Genomic DNA, 16,511 nt, shown 5'->3' with positions numbered 1-16,511 from the left:
GATTTTAAACCACATAGTATCTATCCCCTTGTTCTGTTTGAACAGTTGCCTCTTGGTCAATGTACAGGTTGCACATGAGCACAATAAAGTATTCCGGAATTCCCATTCTTCCCGATGTTATCCATATTTGTTATGATCCACACAGTCGAATGCCTTTGCATAGTCAATAAAACACAGGTAAACATCTTTCTAGTATTCTCTGCTTTCAGCCAAGATCCATCTGACAGCAGCAGTGATATCTCTTATTCCACATCCTCTTCTGAATCCAGCTTGAATATTTCTGGCAGTTCCCTGTTGATGTACTGCTGCAACTGTTTTTTCATTATCTTCAGCAAAATTTTACTTGTGGGTGATATTAATTATATTTTTTGATAATTTCTGCATTTTGTTGCACCACCTTTCTTTGGAATGGGCACAGATAAGGATCTCTTCCACTTCGTTGGCCACGTAGCTGTCTTCCAAACTTCTGGGCATAGACGAGTGAGCGCTTCCAGTGTTGCATCTGTTTGTTGAAACCTCTCAATTGGTATTCCGTCAATTCCTGAAGCCTTGTTTTTCTCCAGTGCCTTCATTGCAGCTTGGACTTCTTCCTTCAGTACCGTCGGTTCTTAATCATATGCTACCTCCTAAAATGATTGAACGTTGACCAATTCTTTTTGGTACAGTGACTCTGTATATTCCTTCCATCTGCTTTTGATGCTTCTTGCATCATTCCACTTTTTTGCCCATAAACCCAAAACCCAGTGCCCTCGAGTCGATTCCGACTCATATCATAGCGACCCTATCATAGAACCCTTCAATATTGCAACTCGAGGCTTGAATTTTTTTCTTCAGTTCTATTAGCTTGAGAAATGCCAAGCATGTTCTTCCCTTTTGGTTTTCTAACTCCAGGTCTTTGTACATATCATTATAATATTTTACTTCGCCTTCTGGAGCTGTCCTTTGAAATCTTCTGTTCTGCCCTTTACTTCATCATTTCTTCCTTTTGCTTTAGCTACTCTACATTCAAGAGCAAGTTTCAGAGTCTCTTTTGACATCCATTTTGGTCTTTTCTGTCTCTCTAATGAGCTTTTGTATAATGTCCTTGATGTCAGCCCACAACTTGTCTGGTCTTTGATCAATTAGTGTTCAGTGCAACAAATCTGTTCTTGAAATGGTCTCTAAATTCAGGTGGGATATGCTCTCATGGACTTGTTTTAATTTTCTTCAGCCTCAGCTTGAACTTTCATATAAGCAATTGATGGTCTGTTCTGTAGTTGGCCCTTGGCCTTGTTCTGACTGATGATACTGAGCTTTTCCATCATCTCTTCCAACAGATGTTGTCAGTTTGATTCCTATGTATTCCATCTGGTGAGGTCCACGTGTATAGTTGCCATTTATGTTGTTGAAAAAGGATATTCCCAATGAATAGTTGTTGGTCTTGCAAAATTCTATCGTGTGATCTCTGGCATCATTTCTATCACCAACCAAGAATCAGTATTTTCCAATTACTGATCCTTCTTCTGTTTCCAACTTTCACATTCCAAACACCAGTAATTATCAGTGCATTTTGATTGCATGTTTGATCAGTTTCAGAATGCAGAAGTTGGTAAAAATCTTCAATTTCTTCATCTTTGGCATTAGTGGTTGGTATGTCAATTTGTATAATAGTCCTATTAACTGGTTTTCATTGTAGACAAATGGATATTATCCTATTACTGACAGCATTGTACTCCAGGACAGATCTTAAAATATTCTTTTTGACAATGATGGCATTCTTCTTCAATTTGTCATTCCTGGCATAACAGACATATATATCTGTATTTGTAGATGTGCTTATTTTTTATTAAATACATTTTATTGCTTAAATTTATTCCTGTTTTCTTGTACAATGTTTAAATAATTTGGTTGAAATATTTTCTGATTATAGTACTTGATTTTTAAACAAACAAAAAAAGAAATGTCTTATATACTGTGTTATAGGTATTCTGCAAGCCCACAAATTAGTTGTTCCTGATTTAATATTCCTTTTTGCCTTTCCTTTCCTGCAGTCATGCTGCAGGAAAAGTTTTTCTTTTTTTTTTTTTTCTCCCTGTATCTTGATCTTGTGAGCAACCTGTACCTTCATTTTATATGGTAAATGTCTATCTCTATCACATTATTGAATGGCACTGTCTGGTTGCTACAAAAGATAGAAGAATGATAATAATACTGTGTAATCTAAAAATAATCATCACCTACACTAAATGAAGAGAAAATATTTATTCACTCAAAAGTCAAAGACAAAAGAAAATTTTGAAGAAAATTCTGATAGTCTCCTAAATTCTACATGGCTGTCAGGAATTATTCTGAAGTTCCTAAAATTAATTTTTAATACTTAGCCAGTGTGAAGGAGGCATTAGAATATTATTATCAACATTATTTGTCAATTAGCTATCTGCCAGAAAACTTCCTTTTCTGTAGCCAACACTAATGGTTGTATGGTTGCTTGGATTTTATCTGGACTCACATAAGAACTTTATACTTTCATAAATTAAAACATCTATGTTTTCCTTTTTTGTTATTTTGTTTTTATTTTTTAATATTTTCATTAATTTCCAATCCTAAATTCTTCTCTACTTATTAAACCCACACCCAGTGCCGTCGAGTCGATTCCGACTCATAGCGACCCTATAGGACAGAGTAGAACTGCCCCATAGAAAAACTGTCCTATGGAAATCCTTAAATTCCGCATCTTTTATTATAAGTTCACAAAGTTATCCTTTCTAGTGTCTTCTGTTTAAATTTGCACGGGTTTGTTTTACAGTAGAAAACACAGCACTTTTCGATCATTCCCTAAAATGATCTTTTAAGCCCATGGCAGAAAAAGAAAAATGATCATAGATTAGGTGTTTGTGGAGGGCAGGGAGCCTGGAAAGAGAGAGAGAACAGTGTCAGGTCACCATCTACCCATTCTTGAGATGGGCTGTCTTTATTTTTCATCTTTAGATAATGCCTTTTCTAATCTTTTTATGAAATGATAGTGATAATAAATGATAAGTGGTTAGTTTTTAATGACCTTGCCTGGCAAAAGCTAACTTGGTCCCAAAAAGCTTTTAAAATTTTACTGGTTTATGAAATCTCAAAGTCTGGGTCAGTGGTAAAGCTACCTACTTACCAAATACAGCATATTGTTTTCTTAAAGATTTATCATGGTAGGGAGTAATACTGAATGCATTTAGGAAAATGTTAATGTTAAAAATCACAGTTTAAATTAACCAGTTTCTCTGGAGGGGAGATGAGAGGGCAGAGGGAGTTAGAAGCTGGTTGAATGGACACGAAAAGAGAGTGGAGGGAAGAAGCGGGCTGTCTCATTAGAGGGAGAGCAATTAGGAGTATATAGCAAGGTGTATATAAATTTTTGTATGAGAGACTGACTTGATTTGTAAACTTTCACTTAAACCACAATAAAAATTAAAAAATAAATAAAATAAAAATTAACCAGTTTCTCAATTTGTCATCTAAAGAAAAGTCTAACATGCTTAGGTATGTTGTTTATAATGTAAATCCATTTTTCTCTGATTTTTTTTTTCATTTTGATTATTGAAACACATTCATCATATATTCACCATAATTAAGATTCATTGTGGTTAATATTGTGATAAACAATATATTGTTGTTTTACTTAATAATGCAAAGTAGAAATCATCTTTTCTCATATTTCAAATCAAAGAAATCAAAATCAGAACCCAGTGTTCTGATGTCGGAAATCCTAAATAGTCCCAGTGATAGGGTTCATGGAACACAAGGACCCACCACCTTGTGGTCAGCTGAAGGACCATGCTTCTTGTGGCTCGCCTAGTGAGCCCAACTGTGGCTTGATAACCTGCTTGCTCTAAAATCATACTGTTTGTTGTTTGTCCATATGCTGCCTTCCTCCTAGGACTTCTAGCAGCAGAAAGTAGGTATCCCTTTGTTTTCCTCTAAGGTTTATCTTTTATGCAAAAGTGTTTGGCTTTGCATGGTTCATCATCAGTGTGACTTTTTCCTTGGCTGCCTGTGTGTTAGATGTTTAATAATGAATTTTAACACTGCCTGATCAAAAAATAAAAACTTGGATATATTGATTTCCTGAGGCATTGTTGCACAAAGAACATTAACTTTTCACTTCTTTCAGAGTACATAAGGGGAAAAGAGGCAGTGTTAAAATTCCAGCTGCATTTGATATTACTTCACATCTGAATTTCAAGCACAAATACATTACTTCTGGGGAAAGGGTAACGTTTTATTTTATAGTTTGCTTTCCAGAAAACTTTCAGGGTAAGTAAATTTCCCTTTAAAGCTATGAGTGCTTTTTTTTTTTTAGTTTCTGTTACTGACTTCATTTTTAGTTTATTAATAAAGAGCTGTGAAATAAACTCCTGAAATCATGTCTCTTAACAAATTAAAAATATGAAAGAAATGCCCCCACACACAAATGAGTACAAATAAACAGAAATCTGAATAAGATGGGTGAAGTGTATAATGTCAGTATTCAGCTTTTGGTCTTATAGTTTGGTAAAGTATTAAAATGGAAGAAACTGAGCAAAGTGTATAAGGGATCTCTATTATTTCTTACAACTACGTGTGAATCTATAATTACCTCCATTAAAAATTCAATTTAAAAATTTACGTTTACCTCAAAGTTGTGTTTCTGGTGGGAGGGGGGCGGAATATGAGACAAAGATAAATTAGAAAATCTGGGTGTAAATGATTGAATTCATTGTCAAATTTTCTTTCATTACTTGTAGCTCAAATTATAGCCAATTTAATATAGCAAATCTTATACTGTATGAATTAGGTAGTGCTACATAATGAACTACCCTAAAACGTAGCATTTATCATCTCACAGTTTCTGTGGGTCAGGAATCTGGGCATGACTTGACTGAGCATTTCTGGCTCAAGATTTCTCTTGAGGTTGCAGTCAAGCTGTTGTTCAGAGCTGCAATCTCACCTGAAGGCTCAACTGCAGGGGTTATCTTCTTCCAAGCTCACTCGTGGTTGTTGGCAGGCTTCAGTTCCTCATGGCTTGTTTGCCTGAGGAACTCATTTCCTCTCTGTTTGTTGGGCTTCACCATAGGACTGCTCACAACATGGCAGCTTGCCTTCCCCAGCACAAGAGGGAAAAAATGAGAGAAAGTGCCCAAGGCAGAAACCATGGTCTTTTCATAACCTAATCTTGGCGGTGACATCCTATCACGTCTGCCTTAATTTTTTATTAGAAGTGAGTCATTCAAGGAGGGTTTGATTATAAAAAAGAAACAAACAAAAATAAAAATAAAAAACAAACCTGTTGCCCTCAAGTCGATTCTGACTCATAGCAACCCTGTAGGACAGCGGAGAACTCCCCCATAGGGTTTCCAAGGATCAGCTGGTAGTTTCGAACTGCTGACCTTTTGGTTAGCAGCCGAACACTTAACCACTGCACCACCAGGGCTCCAAATTTGGAGTTGTCTGCACTATATATGTCTAGAATCTAAAGCATTTATCACCATGTGTAAATTTTCATTACTTGAATTGGATATAGCACAGGCGCTTAAGTCCGAAATACAGTTTCCATTAAAGGATTCACTACTGCTTATAACTTGATTGATAACTGGTATTTGCTTTGTACATTGAAAGAGAATAAAAGGTGTTGTCCTGGGGGTGGGGGAAAGGGATTGACTGCAAAGAGACAGGATGGTTTTTTTTTTGGAGTGATAAAAATGTTCTATATCGTGATTGCGATGATGGTTACATGACTGTAAACATTTGTCAAAACTCATCAGAATTTACACTTAAATAGGTTAATTTCATCTTATATAAATTATACTTTAGTAAGCAGATTTTTTTTACTGTGCTTGCAAGGAGAGTCTTTGAGTAGGTGGTACAAATGTGTATACAGTGATGCAAAAAGTCCCTGGGTGTTGCAAACAGTTCGTGCTCCACTACCAGTCTAAAGGTTGTCAGCTTAAACCCACTCAGCGGCACCACCCCCCCACCAAAAAAAAAACCTGTTGCCATAGAGTCAATTCCAACTCATAGCAGCCCTATAGGACAGAGTAGAGCTGCCCCATAGGGTTTCCAAGGAGCAGCTGGTGGATTCGAACTGCCAACCTTTTGTTTAGCAGCCGAGCTCTTAACCACTGCACCACGAGGGCTCCCTGTAAAGATTACAGCCAAGAAAACCCTATGGAGCAGTTCAACTCTGTAACAAATGGGGTCACCATGAGTCAGAATCAAGTCAATGTCAGTGGGTTTGGGTTTGTAGTGATGCAGTGTCATATTAACAAGGTTGCTAATAAAATAGGAAAGAAAGGTTATTGATGACTCTTCCGGAGAAACTAGGTTAGATTCAAATGCTGAGTTTGTTCAGTAATATTGACTTTTATAGCTATCCATATAATTTTTTTTTAACGCACAAATCTTTGTTACTGAAATAACTGCAGGAAAAAATATGAGTGTATACATTTATCAAAACTCATTGAATGGTATGCTTAAGATTTTTTCATTTCACCCTATGCAAATTTTACCTGAAATATAGAGAAAGAAGATTAGGAGTGAAGTATACTGTTGATATTGGTCACCCTGGCATACACTTTGAAATGAATGAAAAATAAGATGAATTAATGGATTGATAGGTGGATAGGCAGTGGGTTTGGTTTTGTTTTGGTAATGTCCACTTAATGTTTTCAGTGAAAGAATACCAAGCCTGGCAGCATAATTATCATTCACAATTAAAAATTAGCCACAGTGCCTTCAACAGGTGAATGGTCAAACAAATTCCATTACCGTGGAATACTACTTAGCAATTAAAAGAAAAAAAAAAAAACAATGAACTATTATTGATACACACAACAACCTGGATGAATCTCCAGAGAATCATGCTGAGTGAAAAAAAAAACAGCCTCAAAAGTTTACATACTGTATTAATTTCATTTACATAACATCCTTGAAATGACAAAATTATAGAAATGGAGAACAGATTAGTGATTGCCAGGGGTTAGGAGGGGATGGGAATGGGAGGGAAATGAGTGTGACTATAAAAGGGCAACATGAGGGATCCTTGTGGTGATGGAAATCTTCTGTGTCTTGCTTTTATGGATGTCAGTATCCTGATTGTGATAATAAATCACGGTATAGTTTTGCAAGATTCTACTATTGAGGAAAACTGGGATATCTCTATTATTTCTTACAATTGCAGGTGAATCTACAATTACCTCAAAATAAGTTTAATGTACAAAAGTTAGCCACAGTAATTCCCATGTGGGTGACTACATGATTTACGGCTTAAGCCTCAAATCCTTAATATAATTAAATAAAAAAAAAAAACTATAGTCCTGCAAAAATAGCCTGTTTAGTTTAAACAGAGAAGAAAATATTCTTTGATGGTTACGAGAGAGGGGAGGGAGGGAGGGAGAGGGGAAGTCACTAGATAGTAGACAAGAACTAATTTAGGTGAAGGGAAGGGCAACACACAATACAGGAGAGGTCAGCACAACTGGACTAAACCAAAAGCAGTTTCCTTAATAAACCAAACGCTTCGAAGGCCACTGTAGCAGGGGTGGGAGTTTGGGGACCATGGTTTCAGGGGACATCTAGGTCAATTGGCATAATAAAAACTATTAAGAAAACGTTCTGCATTCCATTTTGGAGAGTGGCGTCTGGGGTCTCAAATGCTAGCAAGCGGCCATCTAAGGTGCAACAGTTGGTCTCAGCCCACATGGAGCAAAGGAGAATGAAGAACTCCAAAGACACAGGTATGCACCTGAGAGTCAGAATGGGCCACTTAAAGCAAAGACTACATCAGCCTGAGACCAGAAGAACTAGATGGTACCTGGCTACAACCGATGACTGCCATGACAGGGAGCACAACAGAAAATCCCTGAAGGAGCAGGAGAGCAGTGGGATGCAGACCTCAAATTCACATCAAAAGAGCAGACTTAATGGTCTGACTGAGACTAGAGGGACCCCGGAGGTCATGGTCCCCAGACCTTCTGTTAGCCCAAGACAGGAACCATTCCCGAAGCCAACTCTTCAGACAGGGATTGGACTGGACTATAAGGCAGAAAATGATACTGGTGAGGATTGGGCTTCTTGGATCAAGTAGACCCATGAGACTATCTGGGCAGCTCCTGTCTGGAGGGGAGATGTGAAGGCGGAGGGGGAGAGAAGGTGGCTGAATGGACATGGAAACACAGGGTGGAGAGAAGGAATGTGCTGTCTCATTAGGGGGAGAGCAACTAGGAGTATATAGCAAGGTGTATATAAGGTTTTATATGAGAGACTGACTTGATTTGTAAACCTTCGCTTAAAGCACCAGAAAAAAAAAAGAGAACAGCCAGAGAACCCCACAGCCACCAGAAGAAAGGAAATAATAAAGATCAGAGCAGATATAAATCAAATAGAGAAAAGAAAGAGGATCAACAAAACCAGAAGTTGGCTCTTTAAAAAGATCAACAAAATTGACAAACCATTGGCCAAACTGACAAAAGAAAAACAGGAAAGGAAGCAGATAACCCAAGTAAAAACTGAAATGGGGACATTACAACAGACCCAACTGAAATAAAAAGGTTCATAACGGACTACTATGAAAAACTGTACTCCAACAAGCAGAATAAAGTCTTTTTTTTTTTAAGTGCTTAAAAAAAAAATAGATTCAATGTGGTAAAAAGACTCAGTTTATGTATGAATTTGATGCACTCCCAATCAAAATACAACAGTTTTTTTCTTTGTTTGTTTTTAACGTCTACAACGGCACTGGGTGTTGGGGTAGTAAGGCTGAACGTTCGTACACCTCTGACCCAGCAATTCCACTTGGAGATTAGACCCTAGAGAAACTCTATAAAGTGTGCTCAAGAGGACATTCACAAAGGTGTATGTTGTCATATAGCAAACTTAGAAATGGTCCATCAATTGCAGAAAGTAATCAACTGCTAACCGAAAGGTCGGCAGTTCGAAACCACCAGCAGCTCCGCAGGAGAAAGTTGTGGCAGTCTGCTTCTGTAGAGATTTACAGCCTTGGAAGCCCTATGGGGTCACTATGAGTCAGACTTGATGGCAGTGGGATGTAGTAAAAGCATAAATCCTGAATGGGATATACTACCAACTCCAGAAAGTGATTATGTCTGGTATGGGGAGGTAGGTTTTAGATGAGAACAAAGGGGATTTCAGCTGTATCTGTACTATTTATTTCTTTAAAATTTTTGGAGCAAATATGACCAAATGTTATATTTGTTAAATCTAGATAATGAGTTATCTAGATAATGAGTTCTTGTTATGTTATTCTCTTTGTCTTTCTGATGTTTTAACAATATCATAATAAACAAATTTAAAATAAAAAAATAGCCTATTTAGCAACTTTTTCTTTTTTTTTTTGATATTGTAGAAAACTTGGAAAATACAGGCAAGAACAGAATGAAGTTTAAATAGGAATGTAAAGATAATTACTGTTTCTCTTTTGGTATACTTAATTCTGTTTTTTTCCTGAGCATGTATATATATTTGTTTTATCATAATTGGGAATATACTGTTTGTGTGAGTTTTCATTCTGCTTTTTTGAATTTTATATCATGAGGATTTCCCTTATGTCTTTATAATTCATCAAAAACAATTTTCAATTGTCTACATATTCCATGATGTGGATGTTCTATAATTTATGTGATTATTCTCTAATTAGGTATTTGTTTTGTATGATAATTATCTTTTTCTGTAGTTCTCATTACATAAATCTTTTCCTATATTTCTCATTTTTTCCTTAACATAGGTTTTTATGAATGGAATTACTGGATCAAAGTACATGAGCATTCTTAAGGTTCTTTAATGTATGTTACCAGATTGCTTTCTGGGAAAATGGTACTAATTTATACTCTCATCAATAAGTGCATGAGAGTGGATGAGATCCAAGACAAGAAGTAATTAGAAAGAGCATAGAGTCTCAGAATAGAAAGTATACTGGTATATTTATCTAAAACAGGGTTTCTCAACCTCAGCACTATTGACATTTTGAGGCTGATAATTCTTTGTTGTGAGGGGTCTGTCATGTAAATTGTAGGAGGTTTGGCAGTATCCCTGGCCTCTACCCACAAGATGCCAGTAGACCACCCGCCAGTTGTGACAACCAAAACTGTCTCCAGACATTGCCAAATGTCCCCTGGTGGGGGTGGCAGTGGGGGCAAAATCTTTCTCAGCTGAGAACCACCCATCTAAAGACTTAAATGTGTAATAGGCATTTATTCTTAGGGTTTCTGTGACGTACACTAATGCTGTGAAGCCTAGCCTCTCAGGGTTCTTTTCTTTCTCTGGAGTACGTATGTGCAAGTTGTCTACAGAGTAAAATCATTTCTTTCAGGCTGTGTAAATGTGTAAACATCTCAGAATGCATCTTTCTCTGCTGATACCTCCCTAGAATCGTGGGTATAAGAGAGAATTTAAACCAAGTGACCACACTACCATTTGCTTTACTGATTTGGCTTAATAGCAGTAAGGTATTTGTGTCAGTCCGTATACTTCCCCTTTGTCTTTGTCTTCTAAATAAGAAGGGCCTAACAAAATGAAAGTGACCTTGTTCTCATGACTTTGTATGTAAAGAATAAAAGGAAGAAACTGGGGTTTTTGTTGACTGAAGTTCGAGCCTTAAAAATCCTAAGAAGCCTATTTTAAGCAGCAGGAGCTCCAAATTGAAAGTTTGCCCCTCAGATCTACAGCTGACTTTACCGTCAGTTCTTGATGGAATGCACCTGTGTAAAAGACTCACCTGTCTTGTTTCTGTAATATGTTAAAAAGTCATGGGGTCACTGAACCCACACTCTTTTTCTGATTTATAACTTGCTGCACCCAGATCCTCTGGTAACTCAGTTATAGTTGATGACTTACCTTAATTCACATAAGACAAGCCTCAGTTCACTTTGAAAGTTGGAGAGCACACAAATACATTGTTAAGAACATGTATTTGTTCACGGAAAATACTCTGTCTTAAATGATATGAAACTCATTTAAGTCTATCCTTCAGTAAAGACATTAGCCTTTGAAGTTCTAAAGTTAGTTCATTGTTCTTAAGTATAAAGTTTCTGTTCCAAAGGTTAGTTTTACATTGACTTTCTTTTTTGTTTGTTCACCTTAGGAGCAGTCTCACAGGTGCTGGACAGCCTGGAAGAAATTCATGCACTTACAGACTGCAGTGAGAAGGACTTAGATTTTCTACACAGTGTTTTCCAGGATCAGCATCTTCACACACTACTAGATGTAAGTCTTTCTTTTGATTATTTTTATTTTTTGGTAAATTGGGTATTTAGCATACCTTTTTATTTCAGATGACTTGCCAGACGTCCATCATAACCATCTTTTTTTCAGTTACCTTAAGTCTATGGGAAATGTGGGGAAATCATCCATCATAGAGTCATGACTGAAGTAAAGAATATGTTCAGTACAAATGCATTATCACCTAGCAAAATCACACACACACACACACACACACACACACACAGTATGTGCATTTTTTAAAAAGAGTAGAGCGAAACTCTAATTTGCTGAAGTATCTTTATTTCTATTAGAAGAATCCATTGAACTTAGATATTATTACTTTTTATTGTTAAACATTGTTCTAAAACATTACACCTCAAGCAATAGACTGTATTCCCACACTTATCCTACTTAATATTGCCGATTTTCGTAGCTCAGTGCCTTTATTAAATGTGACAGGCTCCACTGATTGAGATACAAAGAAAAAACGGAAGCTAGCAATTCACATATGCTTTCATTCCAGTCACAGTCTAGCTAAGTAATATACCTTTCTTACAGAACCTGGTTCACTTCAGCAGATGACATTTTCTTGGGTGGTTCTGGGATATTAATATATGTTAGTCTTTTCATAAGAAAAGCCCTCCCTTGATGAGAGAACAGCATTTATTTTGCTGTGCTTAGAAGCATTTGGTGCTAACTCTGATTAATCCACCATATGATGCAAATTATATTCCCCAGAATGTATTCTGGGGAACATTGCTCTGGGAAAGTGATGGGTGTGCCATGATGAAAGGAGGAAAGAGATCTTAACGTTTGTCGGTTAAATTATTTATTGGCTAAATAAGTCTTGGAAATGCTGCATTCTTTCTTCCCTTTATACAGATTCACATACTAGTGGTATACAGATTAGTGTATTAATGGCTCTGAGATGTCCTGTAGCAAATAAATCTTTTACCTTCGTTTAACAGCATTTCTCAAACTTGGGCATAGAACTTCTAGTCACAATTGTGTGAACCTTGTTTTGATGAAGACCAGTTTGGGAAGAGATAAGAGTGTCACTAACTTTACACTAAGTGCAGTCATAGGTATTTAACAATTGCTCCTTGCCATAAATTCTTTTGGTAAAATCAAGTTGTCTCATTTTTGTGGTTAGTTTGTCTTCTTTGTATATGTGTGTATTAATCAGGTCTGGCTAACTGCTGTAACATGCAATCCCAAAATCTGGATGGTTTAGCAGGTTAAAAGTTTATTTCTTGCTCACATCGCAGTCCAATGCTGCTAGGTAAGGGGGCTTTCTTCCACACAGTCATTCAGGGACCCAGGCTTCTTCCATTGCATGTCTGCCATCTACTAGGGCCTTGAAATCTTCCACTGAATCCTTTGTTCCCAGGCAGCAGATGAGAGAAGAGAGAGAGCATGGAGAATCTTAGAGGTTATATGGTCAAGGTTGGAAATATATGACTTTTGCCTGCATTCCATTGGCAAGTACTAATCACATGCCTACTTACATGCAAGAGATCTGGGAAACAGAGTTTAGAAATGTGCTCAAGCAGATAAGAAAATCGGTCTTCTCTTTAGTATAATTCATCTTAAGTAATTTGAAAACATTTCAGATTAAGTTTATTTTAGGTAAAGGTTGCTTTCCTATAAGATTATCTCCCTGGGCACCAAAAAGCCCCTGAAATTCATTCTCTTTTCTGGATATTTTGTAGCATTCCATTGTTATCATCATCTTCTTTATCTTTGTCACCATAGGCATCATTATTGTTATGTGTTCATTGAATTAGAATTCGACCTCTATTTACTGGCTATTTAAATACGTCTTTATTGTTCTGTATCATTGCTTCACAGGATGCAGTAAGTTTTTACAACTGTGAATTTTCTACAAAAGTTACACCCTTGACTAACTAGTTACGGGCTTATTTGGAAAAAGCTGCAGCAGCGTGTGGAGATTTTGTTTCAGTGTCATCTGTGGTTGGGTCATTACTAAGTAGATTTACTGACATTTTTTAGATCAAGAACTTTTTATAATTCAAAGGTTCAGAGAAGCGCAAATTGGTTTTCAAAGTTGTATTTTCTTATTAACATAAGACACAAAGTGAACTTTCAAACTGAAAAGTTGAAAAACTTTTATCTGAAAACCAAGAGGTTTTTCACATAAAAAACATTTTGCAAATGTTAGTTGGTGGTGGTTCTCAGTCTTCTCAATTTATTGCAAAATTTTTCCTATTACAGAATAAATGTTTACTTTGTAAGTTAGCAATGTTACAAAACATTATTCAATGACATATTTATCTCTCTGCCAAACTTTGACAACTAAGTTTTAAACATTCATCCACCATCTGTCATACCTCTGAACAGCTGTTAGCATTTGTTACAGACTGCTGTTTCCATAATAAATGTGATGGCCCGCCTAACTAAGATTATTTTTGTGGGAAGCCCTAAAATTATGTTTTCCTTAAATATAATCTAATCAGTGATTGGATTAATAAAGCAAAAAAAAAAGGCAGTTATAATAGCAACTTAATGTAGCAGCCTATAAGTAAAAAAAGTAGGCTTTTATAATTTAAAAATACTGCATTAGAAATAAATTGCTGCATAGAATCCTCTATATTTTGTATCATTGACATCTTTATTGTAAGCTTTTACTCTTTAGGGAGAGTTAGAGAATTTTTCCATCTGGCTTAGAATTAGCACTGGAAAACTACAACTTTTGATTTACTGTTTTGCTTTTTTGAGATGGCATTAAATTAGTAGTCATATTTAGGAGCAGCATATTTTTAGAACTCAGAAATTTCCTGAGGGGAAAAAATGGACTTCTATAAAAATTTGGTGATAATGTTTTTGAGCAATTTGCAGTCTGAGATGTAAGTTGATGCATTGTTGAGTTTGGATGTTTAAATAGATTGCCAGTCAGGAGATGCCAAAACTAAGTTTCCCACAAAATTTGTAGTCCAGTCTATTTGCACTTAAATGTCTGCAATAGTATGGCTTATCTGAAGACCTTCTGAAGACCTCCAGAGGCTGAGCGACTGGTAACTTCTCAGGGCCTCATCCAGCCTTAAGAGTCAGCTTCAGCAAACCACAGCAAATATGAAAACAGCTAGGTAGTAGGCCCTTGTGCTACTTGGCTCCTGGGCTATAGACTAAAGTGCATGACTGCTCACTATTTTAATGTTTTACCTCAGGTATTCTATTTCATGTCATACTTTTCCACTGACACTAATACTTTAATACACTGATGGAAACATATAAGGGAGCTTTTGCCTGACCAGTTATAACAGTGGAAGGAAAGACCCCAAACCCACAACGAACAAGCTTAGCAAGGTAGCAGGATACAAGGTCAATATACAAAAATTAACTGTTTTTTCTATATATGAGCAGTGAATAATCTGAAAATGAAATTAAAGAAATATTCACAATACCATCAAAAAGAATAAATACTTAGCAGTAAACTGAACAATAGAACTCGTATACTGAAAACTACAAAATGATGCTGAAAGAAAGTAAAGAAGATCTAAGTAAATCTATATTGATAGGTTGAAGGACTCAATATTGTTAAGATGGCGGTTCCCTTCCATACTGAACTATAGATTCAATGCAATCCTTATTAATATCTCAACAGGATTTTTTTGTAGAAATTCACAAGCTGATCCTAAAATTTATATGGAAGTGCCAAAACCATTTTGAAAAACAAAGAACAAAGTTGGAGGACTGATTTCAAAGCTTACTGTTATATATAGTAATTGGCATAGGATAGACCTAAAGATCAATGCAATAGAATAGAGTCCAAAAATAAACCCTTTTATTTATGGTCAATTGATTTTCAACAAAGGTGCCAAGGAAATTCCAGGGGGAAGGAATAGTTGCTTTTTTTCAGTGGTACTGGAGCAATTGGAAAGCACCCCTGGTGGCGTAGCGGTTAAGCACTCGGCTGCTAACCGAAAGGTCAGCGGTTCAAACCTACCACCCACTCCACGGGAGAAAGATGCTGCCGTAAAGATTTACAGCCTTGGAAACCCCATGGGGCAGTTCTACCCTGTCCTATAGGGTCACTGTAAGTCAGAATTGACTCCACGACAATGGGTTTTGGCTGGCAGCAATTGAACATCCATATTTAAAGAAATGAACTTAGACCCTTACCTCACATTGTACAGAAAAATCACTTCAAAATGGATTATAGACCTTAATATAAGGGCTTAAAACTTTTAAAAGAAAATAATAGTAATTTTTTTTTTACCTTGGGTTAGGTAAAATATTCTTTCATACGATACTAGGGAGCTTTTTAGAGTGAAGGAAATGTTCTAAAACTGGATTGAGGTGATAGTTGCACAACTGTATAAATTTACTAAAAATCATCAAACTGTACACTTAAAATGGACAAATTGTATGATTTATACGTTATTTCTCAATAAAGCTTCTAAAAGTGAAAAATGAAAGTAATCTTTTTCCTTTCAATTAAAAAGAAAACAACTTATGTTGCCATTTTTGTATTATGTAATGACAAAGCACCGTTGAAAGTTTCTTCAGCGTGCTATGGGTTATAGTGTAGTGTGGATCACTCCATGTCATTTGTAATACATTGCTCCCACTATGATGGCAGTTTGCGGTATCTCCTGCCTGCCCTCTGCCCAAAGGCCCCGGAAGGGATCACCCCAGTAGATTTCACAGAGCCATTACACTGAGTCCCCAGTCTTAAAATTTAGCTTTATGACTAAGTATTTATCATTAACTCTACTGACTTAAAAATGGTACATTTGTTTTTCTCTCTCAAGAACTGTTTTATTAACCAGTGTGTAGCTGTGCCTTCTGGAAGAAGTCCAAATTGTCCTTTTTGTTTGAAAACATTGTGAATTGCATAATTTTATGCATTTGCAATAGGAGGGGGGACAGCTTCTCAGAGCAACATGTTTTAGTTCGTTCTTTCTATATCCAAGTACATATTTGTCCTTTCCCAGAGGCCACAGTTTTCTGGCAAATTTTATTTGACGTAACATCAGTGTTTTACAGCAGATGGAAAACCAGTTTCTCCAAATAAGGCTGTCTGTTAGTGGGGAATTCTACCTTAGTTCCATCTCCAGGCAATTGCTGTCTCTGGGTCCCAAGTTAGCTTCTAAGTTTTACATCTTTCTGAAAGAAATGTGTGATTTTCACTGAAAGTATTATTGACTATACGAGTCCTTCCAGTTCCCTTATTTGTTCAGATGAATTGCTTCTTAAAACAGGGATTAGAATTTACTCTGGAATACCGAGAATAATGAATCAGCTTGTCCCTGGTACCAGTGTCACCCACT

The 16,511-nt window shown here is 36.5% G+C and overlaps 1 protein-coding gene across 8 annotated transcripts in view; it reads left to right on the top strand.

Moving 5' to 3' along the window:
* CASK (calcium/calmodulin dependent serine protein kinase) overlaps nt 1-16,511 on the top strand; it is a 455,537-nt gene that overhangs the window by 362,634 nt on the left and 76,392 nt on the right. For all 8 annotated transcript variants that reach the window (XM_023557951.2, XM_010597744.3, XM_010597743.3 and 5 more), the window contains exon 11: nt 11,099-11,220. In XM_023557951.2, coding sequence (XP_023413719.1) covers nt 11,099-11,220 — 122 coding nt within the window. The remainder of the gene's footprint in view (nt 1-11,098; nt 11,221-16,511) is intronic.

The sequence above is a fragment of the Loxodonta africana genome, chromosome X (genome assembly GCF_030014295.1).
Source record: "Loxodonta africana isolate mLoxAfr1 chromosome X, mLoxAfr1.hap2, whole genome shotgun sequence".
Classification (NCBI taxonomy): Eukaryota; Metazoa; Chordata; class Mammalia; order Proboscidea; family Elephantidae; genus Loxodonta; species Loxodonta africana.
The sequence above is the reverse complement of the archived record's forward strand: the minus strand, read 5'-3'. Positions and strand labels throughout refer to the sequence as shown.